At 39.7% G+C, this 17,819-nt stretch overlaps 1 protein-coding gene across 6 annotated transcripts in view; it reads right to left on the bottom strand.

Moving 5' to 3' along the window:
• Nucleotides 1-17,819, bottom strand: part of CTPS2 (CTP synthase 2) — a 120,729-nt gene that overhangs the window by 22,774 nt on the left and 80,136 nt on the right. For 3 of the 6 annotated variants that reach the window (XM_072138439.1, XM_072138434.1, XM_072138438.1), the window contains 2 exons: nucleotides 12,467-12,563; nucleotides 9,787-9,930 (listed from right to left, as the gene is read on the bottom strand). In XM_072138439.1, the coding sequence (XP_071994540.1) occupies nucleotides 9,787-9,930; nucleotides 12,467-12,563 (241 nt within the window). Of the gene's footprint in view, nucleotides 1-9,785; nucleotides 9,931-12,466; nucleotides 12,564-17,819 lie in introns of all 6 variants that reach the window. The other 3 variants (XM_072138436.1, XM_072138437.1, XM_072138435.1) reach the window with 1 other exon arrangement.

Below are 17,819 nucleotides of genomic sequence, written 5' to 3'. Positions count from 1 at the left end.
GAATCTGTTCCATAGTCTTTGTAGCACAATTCTGACCAGTGTATCCAGCATATTCTAATAGGGGCTTTCTTGGTCGTTCAACGATTTTAAATAAATATCCTTTCTTGCTTGTGGTATTTTTGACTAAAAGGCATTTTTGCACAGGGTTTAAAGGAAACCTACCACTTGAAGTGGCAGGTTTCAGATGGAAATACCGAGCACCAGCTCAGGGTGAGCTGGTGCCGGAGCTGATTTTTGTTAGTGTTTTAAACCGCTGTATTGCGGTTTAAAACACTTTTTAAACTTTATAGCCGGCGCAGGGAGGTACGCGCTCGGATACGTTGCTGGATATCCAATTCCCCTCTCTCTTCTTCTATACCATCTTATAAATTTCTTCAGGAGAAAATAGATAGGGGCTGGACATCAAGCCATTAGATTTCTCTATTAATGCTTGCTATGTAATGTGATAGATAAAAGTTGCAGTGAAAAGTCAAAACTTTAAGCAAAACAAGATCCTACTTCAAGAAATGGCTTGTAGCCATAAATGTTGTACAATATCAAAAAGCCATCAATATAAAACAGCATTTCATTGCCGGAAAAAATAAATAACTTTTGGAAAACAACGAGAAAACTTTTACAATTAGTCCAGCTTTAGAGGTTTTTCTGGATGAAGAGCTGCGATAGAATCCTTTTTGATGATTTCTAGCTGGTGCACTGCAGTCTGACTGTCTTTGTAGTAATACTGCATAAAAAGCCACAAATAGACTCAATGCAATGAAATGTGACCAGACTACTAAATATTCTCCTGTTGAAAAAGCATGAGCTGATTTCTAAGTGTGAGAGGACATCACTGTCCCAGCTGCATTCCAACTATTGATATTCCTAAACTTTATTTGACAGGTCCAAAAAAATTTATTTTCTTCTCATGGTTTTTAAGTAAAAAGTTCTATTTCAGTAAAACTCTGGTATGTTGTTCACCTAGGAAATAGTGCAAGTGGACTATCCCTTACCTATCACTCCAGTCCAGTGGACTTTTCCGTATGGTCCAATTAAAATTCAAACAAATCCCACCTAAGGGATAAAACGCGTCAGGAGTTATTTCTTTGGGGTACTGCCTTTGTAAAGGCGAGAGGCCCCTATGGATTTCATGGTCAACAAATTGGTAAGATTCAGGGGCAATACTGGTTCACCAAAGATGGAAGATGAACAATAGAGTTGGTGAACGCATTCTTCTACCCTGCCATGTAAAACTAGAAAATACTTAAAGTTTTACATATGAGTGTATATCTGTGTACATCTCAGTGACCACATATGACCTAAGTTAATATAACATATATCTGTTAAAGTATTAAAGGGGTTGGTCACTAATCCCACACTTCAATAGGGTAAGTATAAGACCCTAATAGGGTCACCCATACAGTACTTAACCGGTTAAATTACATGGTTTGCTTCCAGAAGCCACGGGAAATGTGACTCTGGGGCAGCAGGACTCGGGACTATCTACGATGTCAAGTGTCCTGCTGGCTTCCAGCGGATGGAGAGGGGAGTGCACTCATTACTGTCTGAAGACCACCTCTTCCATTACCACTCCACTGTCAGTGGTTGGTGGGGTGTGCAAATAGCTCCCTCCATTCCCCGGAAGACAACAGGATAAGAGATGTCACAGAAAGTTCTAAGTCCTGCTGAATGGGATTTACATGATCTGCAGCTCCCGGCAGTAAACCTCAAACTTTAACAGAGTAACTACTTTATGGGCGACCCCATTAAGGTTCTATACTTACAGTTAAAGTTTTGGTTTAGTGGCAAACCCCTTTAAAGGAAACCTACCATCAGAAATCTGACTATTAAGGTAGATATGATGGTAGGTTCCCATTAAAATACTAAACCCTAAACTCTGCTTTCCTAACAGACTCCATGCACCAATAGCCTTTTTGGAAAATTAGCATATTCGATAGGTTCCCATTAATATCCAGTTTATCTATCACTAGATCTACTTTGAAGGAAACCTACCATTTGGAAATGGTCATTCTGACCCACACATACCTGCACATAAGTGTAGCTGAGATGATGCAGGAACATATTTTGGTTAAGCACATAATCCGGCCGTTTGTTTATAAAAAAAAGATTCTTATATTTGCTAATCACCCACTCGGCGCTTCTGTGTGTGTGTCACAGTGCTTGGGCATTAGCATAATAAGGCAGGCATGTATCGTGCCGTCCCCGCCTCCCCCCATCCTCCCTTACTCGCTCCCGAGAGCTGGTGACGTCACCGAGCATTAGAACATGTGCATCGCTGGCTTGCAAAGCGCACCCCCTGGATCACAGAAGTCTCGTGCCATCGGTACGTTCCTGATTGTAGGTTTCCTTTAAAGGGGTTTGCCCCAGACAAGTGACACAGAAAGAGACAGCTGTCCCTGCCTAAATGATTTGTCTACCTTAAAGGGGGTTTCCCATGAAAGAAAATTCTTAAATTTTAATCCCCTAGTGATGTTTACAAAATAAAGATAATTTTTGACCCCATTACTCTGCAATTTTACTCAGTTTTATTGCTGTTTTAGCTCCTATCACTCAGTGATGGTCAGTGTAAAATTCCGGAGTGTGGGCGGGGACTCTCTAAGCAGACACTTCATGATTCCTCTGTGCTATGAGATGCTGTGTGCTGACAATGTGCTTAGATTATCAGGGTTCAGGGTTTATCTACACTTTCATTTACTTTCTGAACTTTCTACTGGTATCTGACACATAGAAAAAGAGAGATGAGACAGTTTAGAGTCATGAGATGGATATAAGACTCAATGAAACACTCAGCTCTGCTACCTTACCTAATCAATCAAATACAGTCAGCACTGCTATGCTGCCCCATCCCCTGGAGTCCAGGGCTTATCTTTTTTTTGTAGAGCAGTTACTGCTGTGTCCTCTCCATGCAACTAGAAGCACAGCTGAACCAGGAAGTTCCTGTGTCTGTAATGTGCTGTCTGCCTTCTTCCCCTTCTCCTGCAATGCAAGATAAACCAGAGGGAATTGTCCAACCATAGTCAGAAGATTTATTTCGGATCCAGGGACAACCAAATTGTAAACAACTTGACTGATAGAGACAGGTTGGAATTATAATCTGTGAAATTATGTATTTTTGTTAATAACATTGAACTACAGAATGTGTTATTTTGTGATCCTGAGTATATTTAAGATACTTGTCTTTGTGGGAATACCCCTTTAAGTGAAAACACCATCATATTTACATGGTATGGGATAGAACCACAGCAAGTCTCCATTAAAAATATATATGCACATCGTTACCTTATTAAAAGCATTCAATGCATACTAATGCTTGTTTTTATTCTTTACTGTATTGATCACTTTGTCTTTTTTCCATTCTTATTCTTCCTACTTTTACGGAATTGTCTACAATATAATTGACTCTTTGTTCTATTAGATGCATCTACTTCCTTAAAAGTCATCTCTGCTTAGAAAGGTTAGAAGTAGCTGGCAAAATTACATTCCTCCTGCTAAAGCTTTGCAGAATACTAAAAACTTCAACCCATTGAAATAATGCATAATATACTCCCAAGATATTCAGAATACAAAAAAAGAAGCTATTTTGTGAATAGTCTTGATTCTACACTCAAGGTCCGGGCCAATTTCATTTTTTTTGCATGTTAGTTTTTTTACTCCCTGCTTTCAAAAAGCCACTTCTTAATATTTCTTTCTATTCATAGAGTTGTAGGGAGGTTTTTCTTTTCCGCGGAACAAATTGTACCTCCTTTAGAATTCCATGCATTGTATTAGGAAAAGTAATCATAGATGCACTATTTTCTTAACTAATTTGATTTTCTTGTGTTCACATCTTTATCTTTATTTTGTGGGTCAGAACAATCAGAATGATACAAAATTATATTATTATATTTTTAAAAAAAATATGTATTAATACATGAAATATTGGAAAAAAAATTAAAAATAGTATTGGCATTTTTGCATAGGGGCACATTTATCAAACTGTTAGATACTAACAAAAGGGGCATGTTCTCTGTAAAAGGGGAGTAGATATGGATATGGCAATATTACACTAGTACAGGTGGTCCCCTACTTAAGAACACCCGACTTACAGATGATCCCTAGTTACAAACGGATCCCTGGATGTTGGTAATTCACTGTACTTTAGCCCTAGGCTATAATAATTAGCTGTAAGCGTTATCAGAGGTGTCTGCAATGAAGCTTTAGTGTTAATCCTGGTTCTTATGACAACCCAACATTTTTAAAATCCAATTGTCACAGGGATCAACAAAAATTCTAGCTGGGGTTACAATGATAAAATATACAGTTCCGACTTACATACAAATTCAACTTAAGAACAAACCTACAGAACCTATCCTGTAGGTAACCTGGGAAGTGCCTGTACTATGGTATTGTGAAGCAATAAAGGTTGGCATGCCTCCTGGCTTCACTTTACATATCAATATAGCGGTGCAGAAGATTTTCATAGATTTATTTTGGTAAATTATCTAATATCCTGCCCCCCCCTCCCCTTACCCACACATTACAAAACAAGTGAGGTAAAGTGGCCAACCCTTTTAAAATCTATTGCGTAAATCAAAGAAAATCAAGGATGAAATAATATAACCAAGGACCAGTCCACATTTGTCAGCCAGAAGATGCGCTGTTGGATGAAAGGGCCATTAGAATTCTTTGCATGTCCCTCCCATGTCCGTTTCCTTGTAAGTACACTCAATAAGGCTACATTCACATTAACGTGTGCCTGCCGTACCGTAGAGCAACATGGGGCATGGCGCCGTATTCCGGGAAAGATAGGAGATGTCCTATCTTTTCACAGGGTATGGAACGGTACTGTGCGGCACCTGTCCTGTACCATGCAGCTCCCGTACGGTGCGGTGCACCCATTGCCGCCTATAGAGGACGTATATATGGCGTATATAGGTCGGCCGTTTATACGTCCCCCATACGGAAGTGTGAATGCAGCCTTAACCTGCATTGCTACTGGCAACTACGGGTAAGTACCACTTTCCCTCTAAATCAGGGCTATTGGTTAGACTCCATCCAGACAGCAACATACGGAAGGTTGCCTTCTGTTACACTTCCAATATTTATAGCGCAAAAAAAAATAGCGTGCACAAGATGAGCGCAAACATGACAGACATGCAAAACACAAGGCAATGTAATACTTACTTTCTTCAGAAGAAATCAATGGAAGCATAAAAATATAAGTAACAGTAGATTAGGTGTCGGAAGATGCGTCCCACTACAACATAATAACCATTTGTAATGTCAATGATACTACTTGCCTCTCTAGATGTGCTTAGCCGGGAAATTTTATTTTTTTGCAAATAACGCAAAGTGAATTGGGAATTTTAGACATTTTTTCTTCTTCCATAGGAAATTGACATGATAAATAATAAATGTAACAATTGTAAAACATTTGCAGAAAATCTAATAAAAAAAATCAATAAGTGTACGCGGAGCAGACGCGTCTAAGTACAATACAGGATGAAAGGGAAGAAGAAGCCTTTCACCTCCCACATGCTGAACTGATGGATCTTCACATTGATAGTGTATTATTCTCTGCTCTTATCCTTTTCAATTTCTTAATGGAATATATTGGATTTTTAAACTCTTCTTTTTACGAAAAATAGGCCCCGTTCTGGCGCTGAGTGTCTCCAATCAATTTACATCACGGAAACTAACAACCTTCTTTTACTGTGAAGCTGATTTTTGTCCTGGTGTTTGTATAAAGACTTTTGTTATAGTTTAAATAGCTTTCATCTGATAACAGATTACCTATAATATAAAAAATATAACCAAATAGGAATACCTGAATACTACAAGTTACTAGAATTTAAGTCTTTCTTTTAGGTTACATATACACAAATGTCCCTTGCCTCCTTCTTACCATTGAGCATTTCATGTCATGTGACCAGGGTGAATTCATCTAAGTTCCCTTGCCCACTAGCATTAAAAAAATGTACCCCATGTATGTATCTGATCACATGAAATCACAGCAGCCACCATGGAATTCTGCTTTTCGCCATGCCTCCATGGAAGCACACTGTGATTTAATGTGATCGGATACATACATGGGGTAGATTTTGCAAATGTTAGTGGGTAAAGGACCTTTGATGACATCACCCTGGTTACATAAAATGAAGTGCTGAACGGTGAAAAGGAGGCATTCAACATGGGGAGGAGCCACTGCACTTGGCTGAGAAGGACATCCCACTTTTGACAGCTCGATCTGACTGTAAGCCAGGTAAGATAACAAAGTTCATTTTATGGGGATGTGAGCGAGACAATTTTTAGCTATAAGAAGTGTGGCATGTAGTTAATAGGGCTCTATGGCTTGATCTATGGATTGTCACTAGCTGTATTTGTGAAAAATGTGGTGACAGGTTCCCTTTACAGAGGTCCTTTCAACAGATCCAGACACTCCAAGCCTTTGAATCCTTTAATAAGTCACTTCACTAATTCTAGTATTTTCTTAACTATATTTATTGAAATTTTTGAATAAAGATAAGATAACCCCAACCTAGAGCCTAGAATATAAACAATAGGTAAAATACACCAAAAGAGGCTATATGTATCCGATGGTATCTCTACTGTTTATGACTGTGATCAATGGTGAGGGTTAAAGTGAAATTCCAAGTGCACCAGAATCAGTTGATGTAAACCATTAGGCAGGAAACATACAAGCATACTGGGTCCACGAATCTTGGACTATGAGCATGGACTGAACAAAGTGCCGAGGACAGGACATCTTCATTTTGGCAGTAATGTTTTGTTGGGAAGAAGGCACTCCATTGTTATTGTGTTCAGTCTGCCGACACACGCACGGTCCTGGATTCATGGACCCAGCACTGTTGTTTTTCCTCCACCTAAATGTTTGCTGGTGCACGCCCTCCTCCCCATGACCTTGGGCAAAGTCAGTGCCAGGCAAAACTATGCCAGGTCTTGGGTGGGAACGCCCCATGCCCACCTACTTCGCAGGCTGCCTGCCTCTATATGCCCTCCTCAATGTTTAAAATCGCTAATTCTTGCACAGGATTCTTTCAATGCTTCTACGCCAGAAAACTGGCATAGACCCAGTGATAAATCTCCCCCACAATGTCTGTAACATCACCATGGACAGATTACATCCAATGGAAGTAAACTTAGAAGCTTTCTTTAGAAGTACAGCCAGCAGAGATCTAGAAAATGGTGAGGAACTGATTTAGAAACTATATTGGAATATTGTATAACTTTTCCTTAAACAAGCAATATCAATTATTGGCTGAAAGTGGACAACCCCTTTAAATTCTGCACACTATAGAATTGCTGAAAACCATATAGTTCAGCCATGAAGTACAGCAAATGTATTAATTCTGAGCCTCAAGCGCTCCATCCTTGAAACTTTCTGCAAGTTCAAAAGAATTGATATTATACAACTCTGGTGATTATCTCATGAACCGAACAACATTCAGTTCTTAATAATAGAAGGGCGGTGAAAGTCTTACTCAGCACGTTTGTCTTGGAATATAAATCAGTGAATGTGAAGGTCTACAGAGAGTAGTGGGTGTTTTTTTTTTTATGTGTGTGATAAAATATAAAAAAAGCCCTGAGAAGGTCCTTCCAGTGATGCCCTCATTTATAAGTGAAGAGATTATATAATACTATTGGGGAAACCATAAAGTTATAAATATTACCCACTATTGAGACCAAATTCTAATGTTTTTTTGCAAAATATTTCAGTTCACCGCCAGAATGTTATATGCCAGCACGTTTGACCTCATTGATATGCCAGGCAGGAAATTTAGCGTTTAACAGAGAGAAAAGCAAAATGGAATAATTATGAGGTTCTGATGATTTTAGGACTGAGGATAAAGTAGGATATTATCCATCTGAAATAAATTTCACACAAGTTTGAAAAAATATTAAAGGAGTTTTCCACTGATAACTATTGATGGATGATCATTCATGAGGCCATTAAAAGTTAATCAGTGGGTGACCAACAAGCCCCGTCTGTGGACACAGAGCTTGGAGGTTCAACCAAGATTGGATGTGGATCGTCCACTGATTAACTGAGATAGGGTGTTGATCATCCACTGATCAAATAGAATTGGGTGTCAATCGTCCACTGATCAACTAAGATTGGGTGTCGATCATCCACTGATCAACTAAGATTGGATGTCGATCATCCACTGATCAACTAAGATTGGGTGTCGATCATCCACTGATCAACTAAGATTGGATGTCGATCATCCACTGATCAACTAAGATTGGATGTCGATCATCCACTGATCAACTAAGATTGGGTGTCGATCATCCACTGATCAACTAAGATTGGGTGTCGATCATCCACTGATCAACTAAGATTGGATGTCGATCATCCACTGATCAACTAAGATTGGATGTCGATCATCCACTGATCAACTAAGATTGGATGTCGATCATCCACTGATCAACTAAGATTGGATGTCGATCATCCACTGATCAACTAAGATTGGATGTCGATCATCCACTGATCAACTAAGATTGGGTGTCGATCATCCACTGATCAACTAAGATTGGATGTCGATCATCCACTGATCAACTGAGATTGAATGTCGATCCTCCACTGATCAACTAAGATTGGGTGTCGATCATCCACTGATCAACTAAGATGGGATGTCGATCACCCACTGATCCACTAAGATTGGATGTCGATCATCCACTGATCAACTAAGATTGGGTGTCGATCATCCACTGATCAACTAAGATTGGATGTCGATCATCCACTGATCAACTAAGATTGAATGTCGATCATCCACTGATCAACTAAGATTGGGTGTCGATCATCCACTGATCAACTAAGATGGGATGTCGATCACCCACTGGTCAAATACAATTGGCTGTCGATCATTCACTGATCAAATCAGAATGGCTGTTGATCACCCACTGATCAACTAAGATTGGGTGTTGATCACCCACTGATCTAATAAGATTGGCTGTCGATCATCCACTGATTTACTTTTGATGGCCTTTCATGAAAAATAAATGGAATCTTTGGGTTATTTTAATTTATTTTATTTGTACTTTTAATCCTGAATTAATTTAAACAGTCTACACACTCAATAAACCACCTATGCCTATGCCGTCTGACAGACGTAGATGCGGCCCTGCTCCGGCAATCAAGAGAAACTGCAGTGATGCCAAAAGATGTCGCTGCAGACTCGGGACCCTCACGACTGTCCAAAACACATCACCCATTGCTCTACCAAGAGACCATACTCAATTAATATAGTGGATTATTGTTCCTTTACATGATTAAGTAAAGAGCTATGGAAGAAGAAAACGGAACTGGGTTGAGAAATACAGATTCCTCAAGCTTTGAACTCGTGCCCAGATTAGCATTAGGCTTATTGCTTATGGGCGAGTGTGATGCGATTTACTCACATCAAACTCGTATCGTAAGCTTGTTTGAATGTCCGGCCCGAACGCTTAGAGACCGAAACTAAACTAACACCAAGAGCTCAGTTTCGGTCTGTAAGCGTAAGAGCCAGACATTCAGGCAAGCTTACAATGCGAGTTTTATGCAAGTAAATCACATCAAATTTTCTAGTGCGCAATAGGCCTTAAACAGAGGGGTCAGGCAGTGCACTTTCGGCTGTCTTAATCAAATAATTACCAGATTTAGGCACAGATCTTTTAATGAGACATGCATTTTAAGAGGAACACAAATTACGGAAGGGAAGTCAATCTATGATGGGTTTCACTACAAGTTGACTGAATCCTCTAATAATAAATATAATCATACAGATAATATAGTATATCTCAGAACTTACCTGGGAGACAATTTACAGCCATTCTGTATGTATGTAGATAGTTTTCCAGAGGCAGCCAACATAAGCCCAAGATAAGGCGGAGATGGTTTCATAGGTCTGGATGAGAATTCTGGATGGAACTGCACGCCAACAAAGTACGGGTGATCTACAGACAGAATATACATATTCAACACATAGCAATGCTGCAGGGCAAAAGCTTGTTCCTGAGGAATCATAACATCTACATTCTTATTATCTGGTTTTTGTAATAGAAACAAAGAGAAACCTTCTTTTTTTTCAAAGAAAAACAATTTTTTATTACTTTTATATTATATTATTATATCCTTGTCACAGAGAGAATCTATTTAGTAATCTGATAATGGTATATTATATTTAAAGGAAATCTGTCACCAGGAAGGTCATTTCTACATGATGACGGGTTCCAATTGCCTCTGGCATTTTGATTTATCAAAAAGTATAAAATTTGATGGGTGGTGTGGGTGGCCGTGGGCCTATTGCCTTCCATATTCTAGTATTAGAGATAGCAGCAGATCAGCGTGTATTTATGGAGGACATGGAGTGTTGGGAAAGAGTTGTGTTTCTTTTTAGAAACCAGCGGATGTTCTTTTCTAAGAGGGCACAGGGCAGACTCTGATGTGTAGGGGGGGGGGGGGGGGGCGTTACACACTTTATTAAAATCCTAAGTTTAACTTTTTAAACTAGGACAACCTATAAATAAAAATAACTCTTGTAATAACTCATAACTCCATAACTCCATGTAATTTCCGAAACACACAAAAGACTCTTTAGTTAAGAATCTGAGATAGTTCCCTCTTAGATCCTGCTGGGTAGTCAATTCAATTTCTATTTGGCCTTAATAAAAAATAATGCTTGTTACCCATTTTTAGCAAATCCAAAATGCCTTAATGGCATCACTGTAGGAAAAATTGCAATGAAATAGAATAGGAAAATGGGGTAATTTGCCTTGCACAGCTGGCAATATCAAATCCAAAAATCATACAGGTTATATTCATATATTCACAAAATATGATTTTGTCTTTTTGCTCTGATATTCTCAGTGTGAGCAGTGGTTTACATTTGCTGGCTGTATTAATTTACACCACAACCATTACTCTTCAGCTCTTTCCCGGTTCATCAACAGTTAACCTGTCACGACTGACAGAGCTATGCTCCAACCATTCCTGGGGCCAGGACTCTGGCTTCACATAAATCATCCACCTACATTTAGTTCAGTGCTTGCTAGAGACCTATTTTTATTTTGAGCTTGAGCCTTCTATGTGTTGTTTTCTCATATCTCTTAATACAGGCAGGAGGTCAGAATACAGACTGTCATTCTGCCTAGCAATTTTGTACTGCGTTGCTCTCTTTGTTGTAATCTGGCTCTGGCGATTATTCTTCTGTGTTTGTTTCATCTTGTCTTCATCTACATGTGTTACACTTTGCAGCACTAAGGGAACATTTCCTAGTTGTCCCTTACAACTAGAACTTGCAAGGCAATCAGGTAGGGAAAGCTGGAAAGTAGGTTTAATGTTAGGGCCCACTGTCTTTGTCTACTGTTCTTGCCTGTTCCCAGACCCTGCATTACATAATAGCAACCTTAAAAAAAACAAAATCCTCTCCTTTTCCGATTCAGTAAAGTCACTATTCTAGATCTTGTGAATCACTGTAACTTGTTGAGCTATGCTCCCATCATTCCTGGGGTCTGTGGCTGCACATGAATCACATTCTCACATTCAGTTCAGTGTTACATAGTGCTTGCAGGACTCCATTCAATACTCCTCAGCAAAGCGTTTCCTTGTTGGAGGGACAGGATTTTTACCTTATGTGGTTGGGCAGCAAGAGCTTGCTGCAGAACCATTTTTTTGGTACAAAGCAGCATGGACCTGGTTAGCCAGCTCAGAAAAAGACCCGCCAAACCCTCCACCCAGTTCATAAGATCTAGAATGGTGGCAATACAGAACTGGACCATAGAGTTTATTTTTAAAACTTGCTAATGTAACACAGGGTCTGGGAACCCTTAAAACCGCTTCCCAGATTTCTCTGACTGCCTCGCCAACCCTAGCGGTAAGGGACAACTAGGAGACATTCCCTCCCTGAAAAAAAATGCAAAACACAAAGACGAAAAAAAGACAAAACAAACAAGGAAGAATTGTCGCCAGATCACAACGAAGAGACTGATGGAGTACAAAATTGCAAGGCAGAAGGTCAGAATACAGAGTTTAGAGAAAATACCACCTAGAAACCATGAGCTCACTACATAACTCGGTCTATAGCAACTACTGAATTGAATGTGGGTAGATGATTTATGTAAAGCCAGAGTCCCGGCCCCAGGAATAATTGGAGCAGAGCTCTGTCAGTCACAGTGGGTTAACTGTTGATGAACCGGAGCAGAGCTGTAAAGAAATGGGTGTGGTGCAAATCACTTAATACAGCCAGCAAATATAAACCATTGTACACACTAAAAATGTAAAACACAGAGACAAAATCAGTGTATCCTCCGTCACACTATACTACACACTATATATGTCTATTTAAATTAGTTTTTATTGCAATCAATTCACCATAAACATTTAAGCACAACTGCTATATGTAGAACCCTAATAAACATTAAGGCAGAGCCTATATGTAACATTGGATGTGCCCTATTCTGTTCCATGCAAATGTAGAAACCAGGTCATAACCTTTAAGCTCGATGATCTCCATTCTCTGTCCATCGGTGTCATGTCCAACAAACTTTAAGCCTTTTTCTTCAAACTGAGGAATAAGTTCTGGATTCACCTGTGTGGAATTATTAAGTGCCACTTTAAGTAATGTATTACAGAAATTACAGATTACATTCCAAAAAAATGAGGGTGACATAAAACGTAAATTATACGTTCATATATTTGGAAAGGTCACATGGAGTAGCAATTTCCCAAAGGTGGGGGGGAACTGCTCCTTTCCAGACCCTCCCAATAGGCAACTGCCTAGTCACACAGTAGATGCTAATGAAAGGTACAATATAACATATCTTTTTTTCTGTAAAACCAATTTTTTATACAAAAACACTTTGGCAGAGTATGTACTATGCTCTGTGAGGACTGGGGGAGTGCTAAAAATGGGTCCCCTGGTGACAGGTTCCCTTTAAATGGAATAAGGATTACAACAGTGCTAACAATGAGACTGATTGTTGCTATTTAGAAAAAGTAACCACCTCATATATGGGTCACAAAACCTCCAATAGTATAAAAGTTTCTTCTTTATTGAATTTAGAAGTCAGCAATAAACAACAGGGCAAAACGACCAACACATTTTGACTCTATTGATTCTTAATCAATTGTTTCTTGTCCACTTTCAGTGATATTGTATAGGAAAGTTGTACAATTTTCCAATATACTTTCAGTATCAATTCCTCACAGTTTTCTAGATCTCTGCTTGCTGTCATTATATCCGCAGGCTCATTGTTTACTTTCTGTGGATAAAGACCGGTCCCTGGTCATGTGATGTCACACAGGTGCACGGCTCCTTATATCCCTGGTCATGTGATGTAACACCAGTGCAAGGCTCGTTGTATCCCTGGTCATGTGATGTCACACCGGTGCACGGCTCGTTATATCCCTGGTCATGTGATGTCACACAGGAGCACAGCTCATTATATCCCTGGTCATGTGATGTCACACGGGTGCACGGCTCATTGTATAACAGAGAGTAATCAGTGTGAAATATAATGAGCCGTTCACTTGTGTGACATCACATGACTAAAGACCATCTTTTATCCACAAGTAAACAACGCACCTATATAATCACAGAATCACAGCAAACAGAGATCTAGAAAAAAATGGGGAATTGATACAGAAAGTATAATGGAAAATTGTATAACTTTCACCCAAACAATATTAATTATTTGCTGAAAGTAGTCCAGTAGTCCCTAATGGTTACTGCTCTGGGAATTAAAAAATATTTTTAATAAATATTATTTAGCAAAAAATATCTAAAATAAAATAAATCTAAAAGAATAGAAAGAAATTTATTAACATATTTGAAAATAACATATTTTTTTTTATAAAACGTGTTTCCTCAAAAATGCTGTCCAATCAATGAGTATCATGGAACAGAACTAGTTCAAATGGGCAAATTGTACATAGTGTCCTATCTGCAGGCAGCATGTTATAAAGCACGAGGCGCTGAATATATTGTAAATAGTGTCCTTTATGTAGGAAAAAATATTATAAAGCAGGAGGAGCTGAACAGATTGCACTTTGTTTCCTATGTGCAGGCAACATGTTATAGAGCAGGAGGATCTGATTGCACATAGTATGTTCTCTGCAGGCGGCATGTTATAAAGCACAAAAAAACTAAGTATATTGTAAATAGTGTCCTAACTGCAGGCAGCATGTTATAGAGCGAAGGAGCTGAGCAGATTATACATAGTGTCCTATCTGCAGGCAGCATGTTATAGAGCAGGAGGAGCTGAGCAGATTATACATAGTGTCCTACCTGCAGGCAGAAAGTTATAGAGCGGGAGGAGATGAGAAGATTGTACATAATGACCTATTTGCATGCAGCATGTTATAGAGCAGGAGGAGCTGAGCAGATTGTACAAAGTGTCCTATCTGCTGGCAGCATGTTAAGGAGAAGGAGGAGGTGAGCACATTGTACATAGTGTCCTATCTGCAGGGAGCATGTTATACAGCAGGAGGAGCTGAGCAAGTTGTACATAGTGTCCTATCTGCAGGCAGCATGTTATACAGCAGGAGGAGCTGAGCAGATTGCACAAAGTGTCCTATCTGCTGGCAGCATGTTATAGAGCATGAGGAGCTGTTCGTGTTGTACACAGTGTCCTTTAAGTAGGCTTTATGTAGGCATGTTATGCTTCAGTATAACTTATGTTTTATACACTAAAATCTCTGCCTAGATGGTAATCAGAGTCTAGATGGTAATTTCCCTCAGTAACTGAACGCCTCCTGCACCTGTTTTCTCCGTTCTGTGCCCCTTTACACAGCAACTAAAATCCTATAGAGGAAAAAGAAGAATAAGGGTTCACATTTTTCAACCTTCACATTCTCTTACAATAAACTGAATGTCGTGTAATTCTCTTTCCCGGCTGTGTCCCTTTCATGAATCAATGACAATTCCTTTTTAGATTTCTAAAAATATTCCATTAGGCTTTTGTGTTCCTTTCTGTTGAAGGCGCTGGCCGGGTCTCCGAGGTGGATCGTGTCTCTGGGCTATAGCTTTGCCGGGTGAAAGATTTTGTAGCTTCTCTACGAAAAACTTTCTCACTTTGTGGAACTCTTATAGAATTTTAAGTAGATGAACTTCCTATATAAACTTTCTATGGATGCACACAGCACATGCCACTTGTAGGTTTTAAAGGGAATTTATAACCAGTTTGCTTTTCTCTTAGTAAAACCAGATGGTGAAGCATCATTTTTTTTCTATTTTTATTTTAATAGTTTTTTTTCCTACTTTCCGTCCATGATTATAGGGGGTTGCAATCTTCCTTGAGCTCTAGTAACAGCATTACTGATACTAATCATATATTCTAATGGCTACAGATAACAATAGGCTGGAGTCGACTCACGGGTGTAATGATGGGTCAAATGTGTTATCTACAGTGGGGAAAAAAGGTATTTAGTCCGCCACTAATTGTCCAAGTTTTCCCACTTAAAAAAGATGAGAGGGCTGTAATTGACATCCTAGGTAGAACCTCAGCTGTGAGAGACAAAATGTGACTAAAAATCCAGAAAATCACATTTTTTGATTTTTAAAGAATGTATTTGCAAATTATGGTGGAAAATACGTATTTGTTATACAGTATTTCCTTTGTTGGCAATGACAGAGGTCAAATATTTTCTGTAAGTCGTTACAAGGTCGGCACACTCTGTAGATGGTAGGTTGGACCATTTCTCCATGCAGATCTCCTCCATAGCAGTTTTGTTGGATAATACACACTTGGAATCCCCCTTCAAAGGTTTCCTATAAGGTTGAGATCTGGAGACTGGTTGGGCCACTCCAGGACCTTGAAATGCTTCTTACGGAACCGCTCCTTCATTGTCTTGGCAGTGTACTTGGGATCATGGTCATGCTGAAAGACTCAGTCCAATGTTCTTGCTGATGGAAGGAGGCTTGCAATCAAAATCTCACGATACTTGTCCCCATTGTCGATCTCTTCGCACCAAGCTGCTGCGTATTGCAGATTGTCTTCTCAGCCTGGCGCTGGTCTACAATTCTGTGGTGTACTGCTCCAGCTTCATTGAAGAACTGTACAGCCGCAGGGAACACAAGAGATGGGTTCATTGTGCCTTTTCCGAATCATTTTAGTATAAAGGTTTATAAAGGGGTCCCAAATCCCCCTGACAGGTCCTCTTTAAGTGAGGAGACAGTTGCAAAGAAACCCCTTAAGAAAAAGCATGCATCATTGTATTATAACGCTTAGGGACCGGAGTGAAAATTGCAGAATACCGGTATAGCATATTTCATTAGATATAAATGATATAAATTCCTAAAAAATTCCTGATCATAAAAAAACATAGAGTTCATAGATTTCACACTCCCTTTAATGATGTCTGTACATTTTCAATAGCTTTCAGCAGAATATTTTAATTCTGACAACTATTCAGCACAAGCCTCCTATACACATGGCCCTTTGATTTGCCTTTTATACATGTCTTTTCAATGCTGTGTTGACAGAAGCCACCGTTAACATCTCTGAGTAAGTCTTGAGATAAAAGATTAGACATGTTGGCATTCAACATGCCTGATCCTTTTTTTTCCACTGACACAGGCAAATGAAGGAAGGTTTTATAGGGAAGTTTTCCTGATAACCGCTAATAGACATCTGGGTAATAATTTCTTGATTCACTTAAAATAATTGATTTCTTTCAAATTAATTAGAATTCAGCAACCTTTTTCAGATTTTCAAGTGTATACAGGGGTGAACCTGAACTTTCTGCTGTCTGAGGCGAGATATAAAACGGCACACCCTCTCCCTTCCAATAGTAATATATGAGGTTACTTTTTTTAAGTACTTTGGTTCTCCATGCAGTATTTCACACCCATGATGACTTCTGGTGTGCAGAATTGATATTTTTAAGTGTCAAATTGTGCTTTGTACCAAGTAACTGCACCGCATCTTGCTGCAGGTAGGTGCTGCCGAAGGCAAGAGGCTCAACTCGCCTCATCACTGGTGCCCCTCTAATTGTATAGTTTATCTCCTGTATCCCCTCTCCCATGCAAAAAAAGTGATTCAATCACCCTGAAGTCAGAAACAAGACCTTCATAGAAAATTAGTGACTGGTACCTATAATCCTATAATGCTTAGGCACGTTCCTCTGGTAGTAAATGCCTTCTATAACGGAAGGGACTGACTGGAGACATTATCACTATAGATCTCTAAACCTGTGAATGTGGCAACTATGGACCCCTGTGTAGTCAATGAAGATGACAGCAGAGCAATGTCGGTGGCGGTAAGGAAGGACAATTCTCCTGAGTAAGGTCTGTGTCCAATATAGTTACAAAAAGTGGAGTGAACCAACCAATGGCCTTGATATACCGTATATACTCCAGTATAAGCTGACCCGAGTATAAGCCGTGACCCCTAATTTTGACACAAAAAAACTGGAAAAACCTATTGATTCGTGTATAAGCCGAGGGTGGGAAATGCATTGGTCACAGCCCCCCCAGTATATAGCCTGCCAGCCCACTGTAGTATATAGCCAGCCAGCCCCATCAAGTATATAGTCTGCCAGCCCACTGTAGTATATAGCCAGCCAGCCCCATCAAGTATATAGCCTGCCAGCCCACTGTAGTATATAGCCAGCCAGCCCCATCAAGTATATAGCCTGCCAGCCCCCTCAAGTATATAGCCTGCCAGCCCCCTGGAGTATATAGGCTGCCTGCCTGCCCCCTCAAGTATAAAGTCTGCCTGCCCCCTCGAGGATATAGCCCGCCAGCCCCTCCTGGTCCATCGCAGGCACCATGACGTCAGCCGCAAGCTGACATCATAGTGTGTGCCGATGCAGCTGACGTCTCGAAGACTGTGACGGACCAGGA

Source organism: Engystomops pustulosus, chromosome 2 (assembly GCF_040894005.1).
Source record: "Engystomops pustulosus chromosome 2, aEngPut4.maternal, whole genome shotgun sequence".
Taxonomy (NCBI): Eukaryota; Metazoa; Chordata; class Amphibia; order Anura; family Leptodactylidae; genus Engystomops; species Engystomops pustulosus.
Note: the sequence above shows the minus strand (reverse complement) of the source record. Positions and strands in the feature narration are given on the sequence as shown.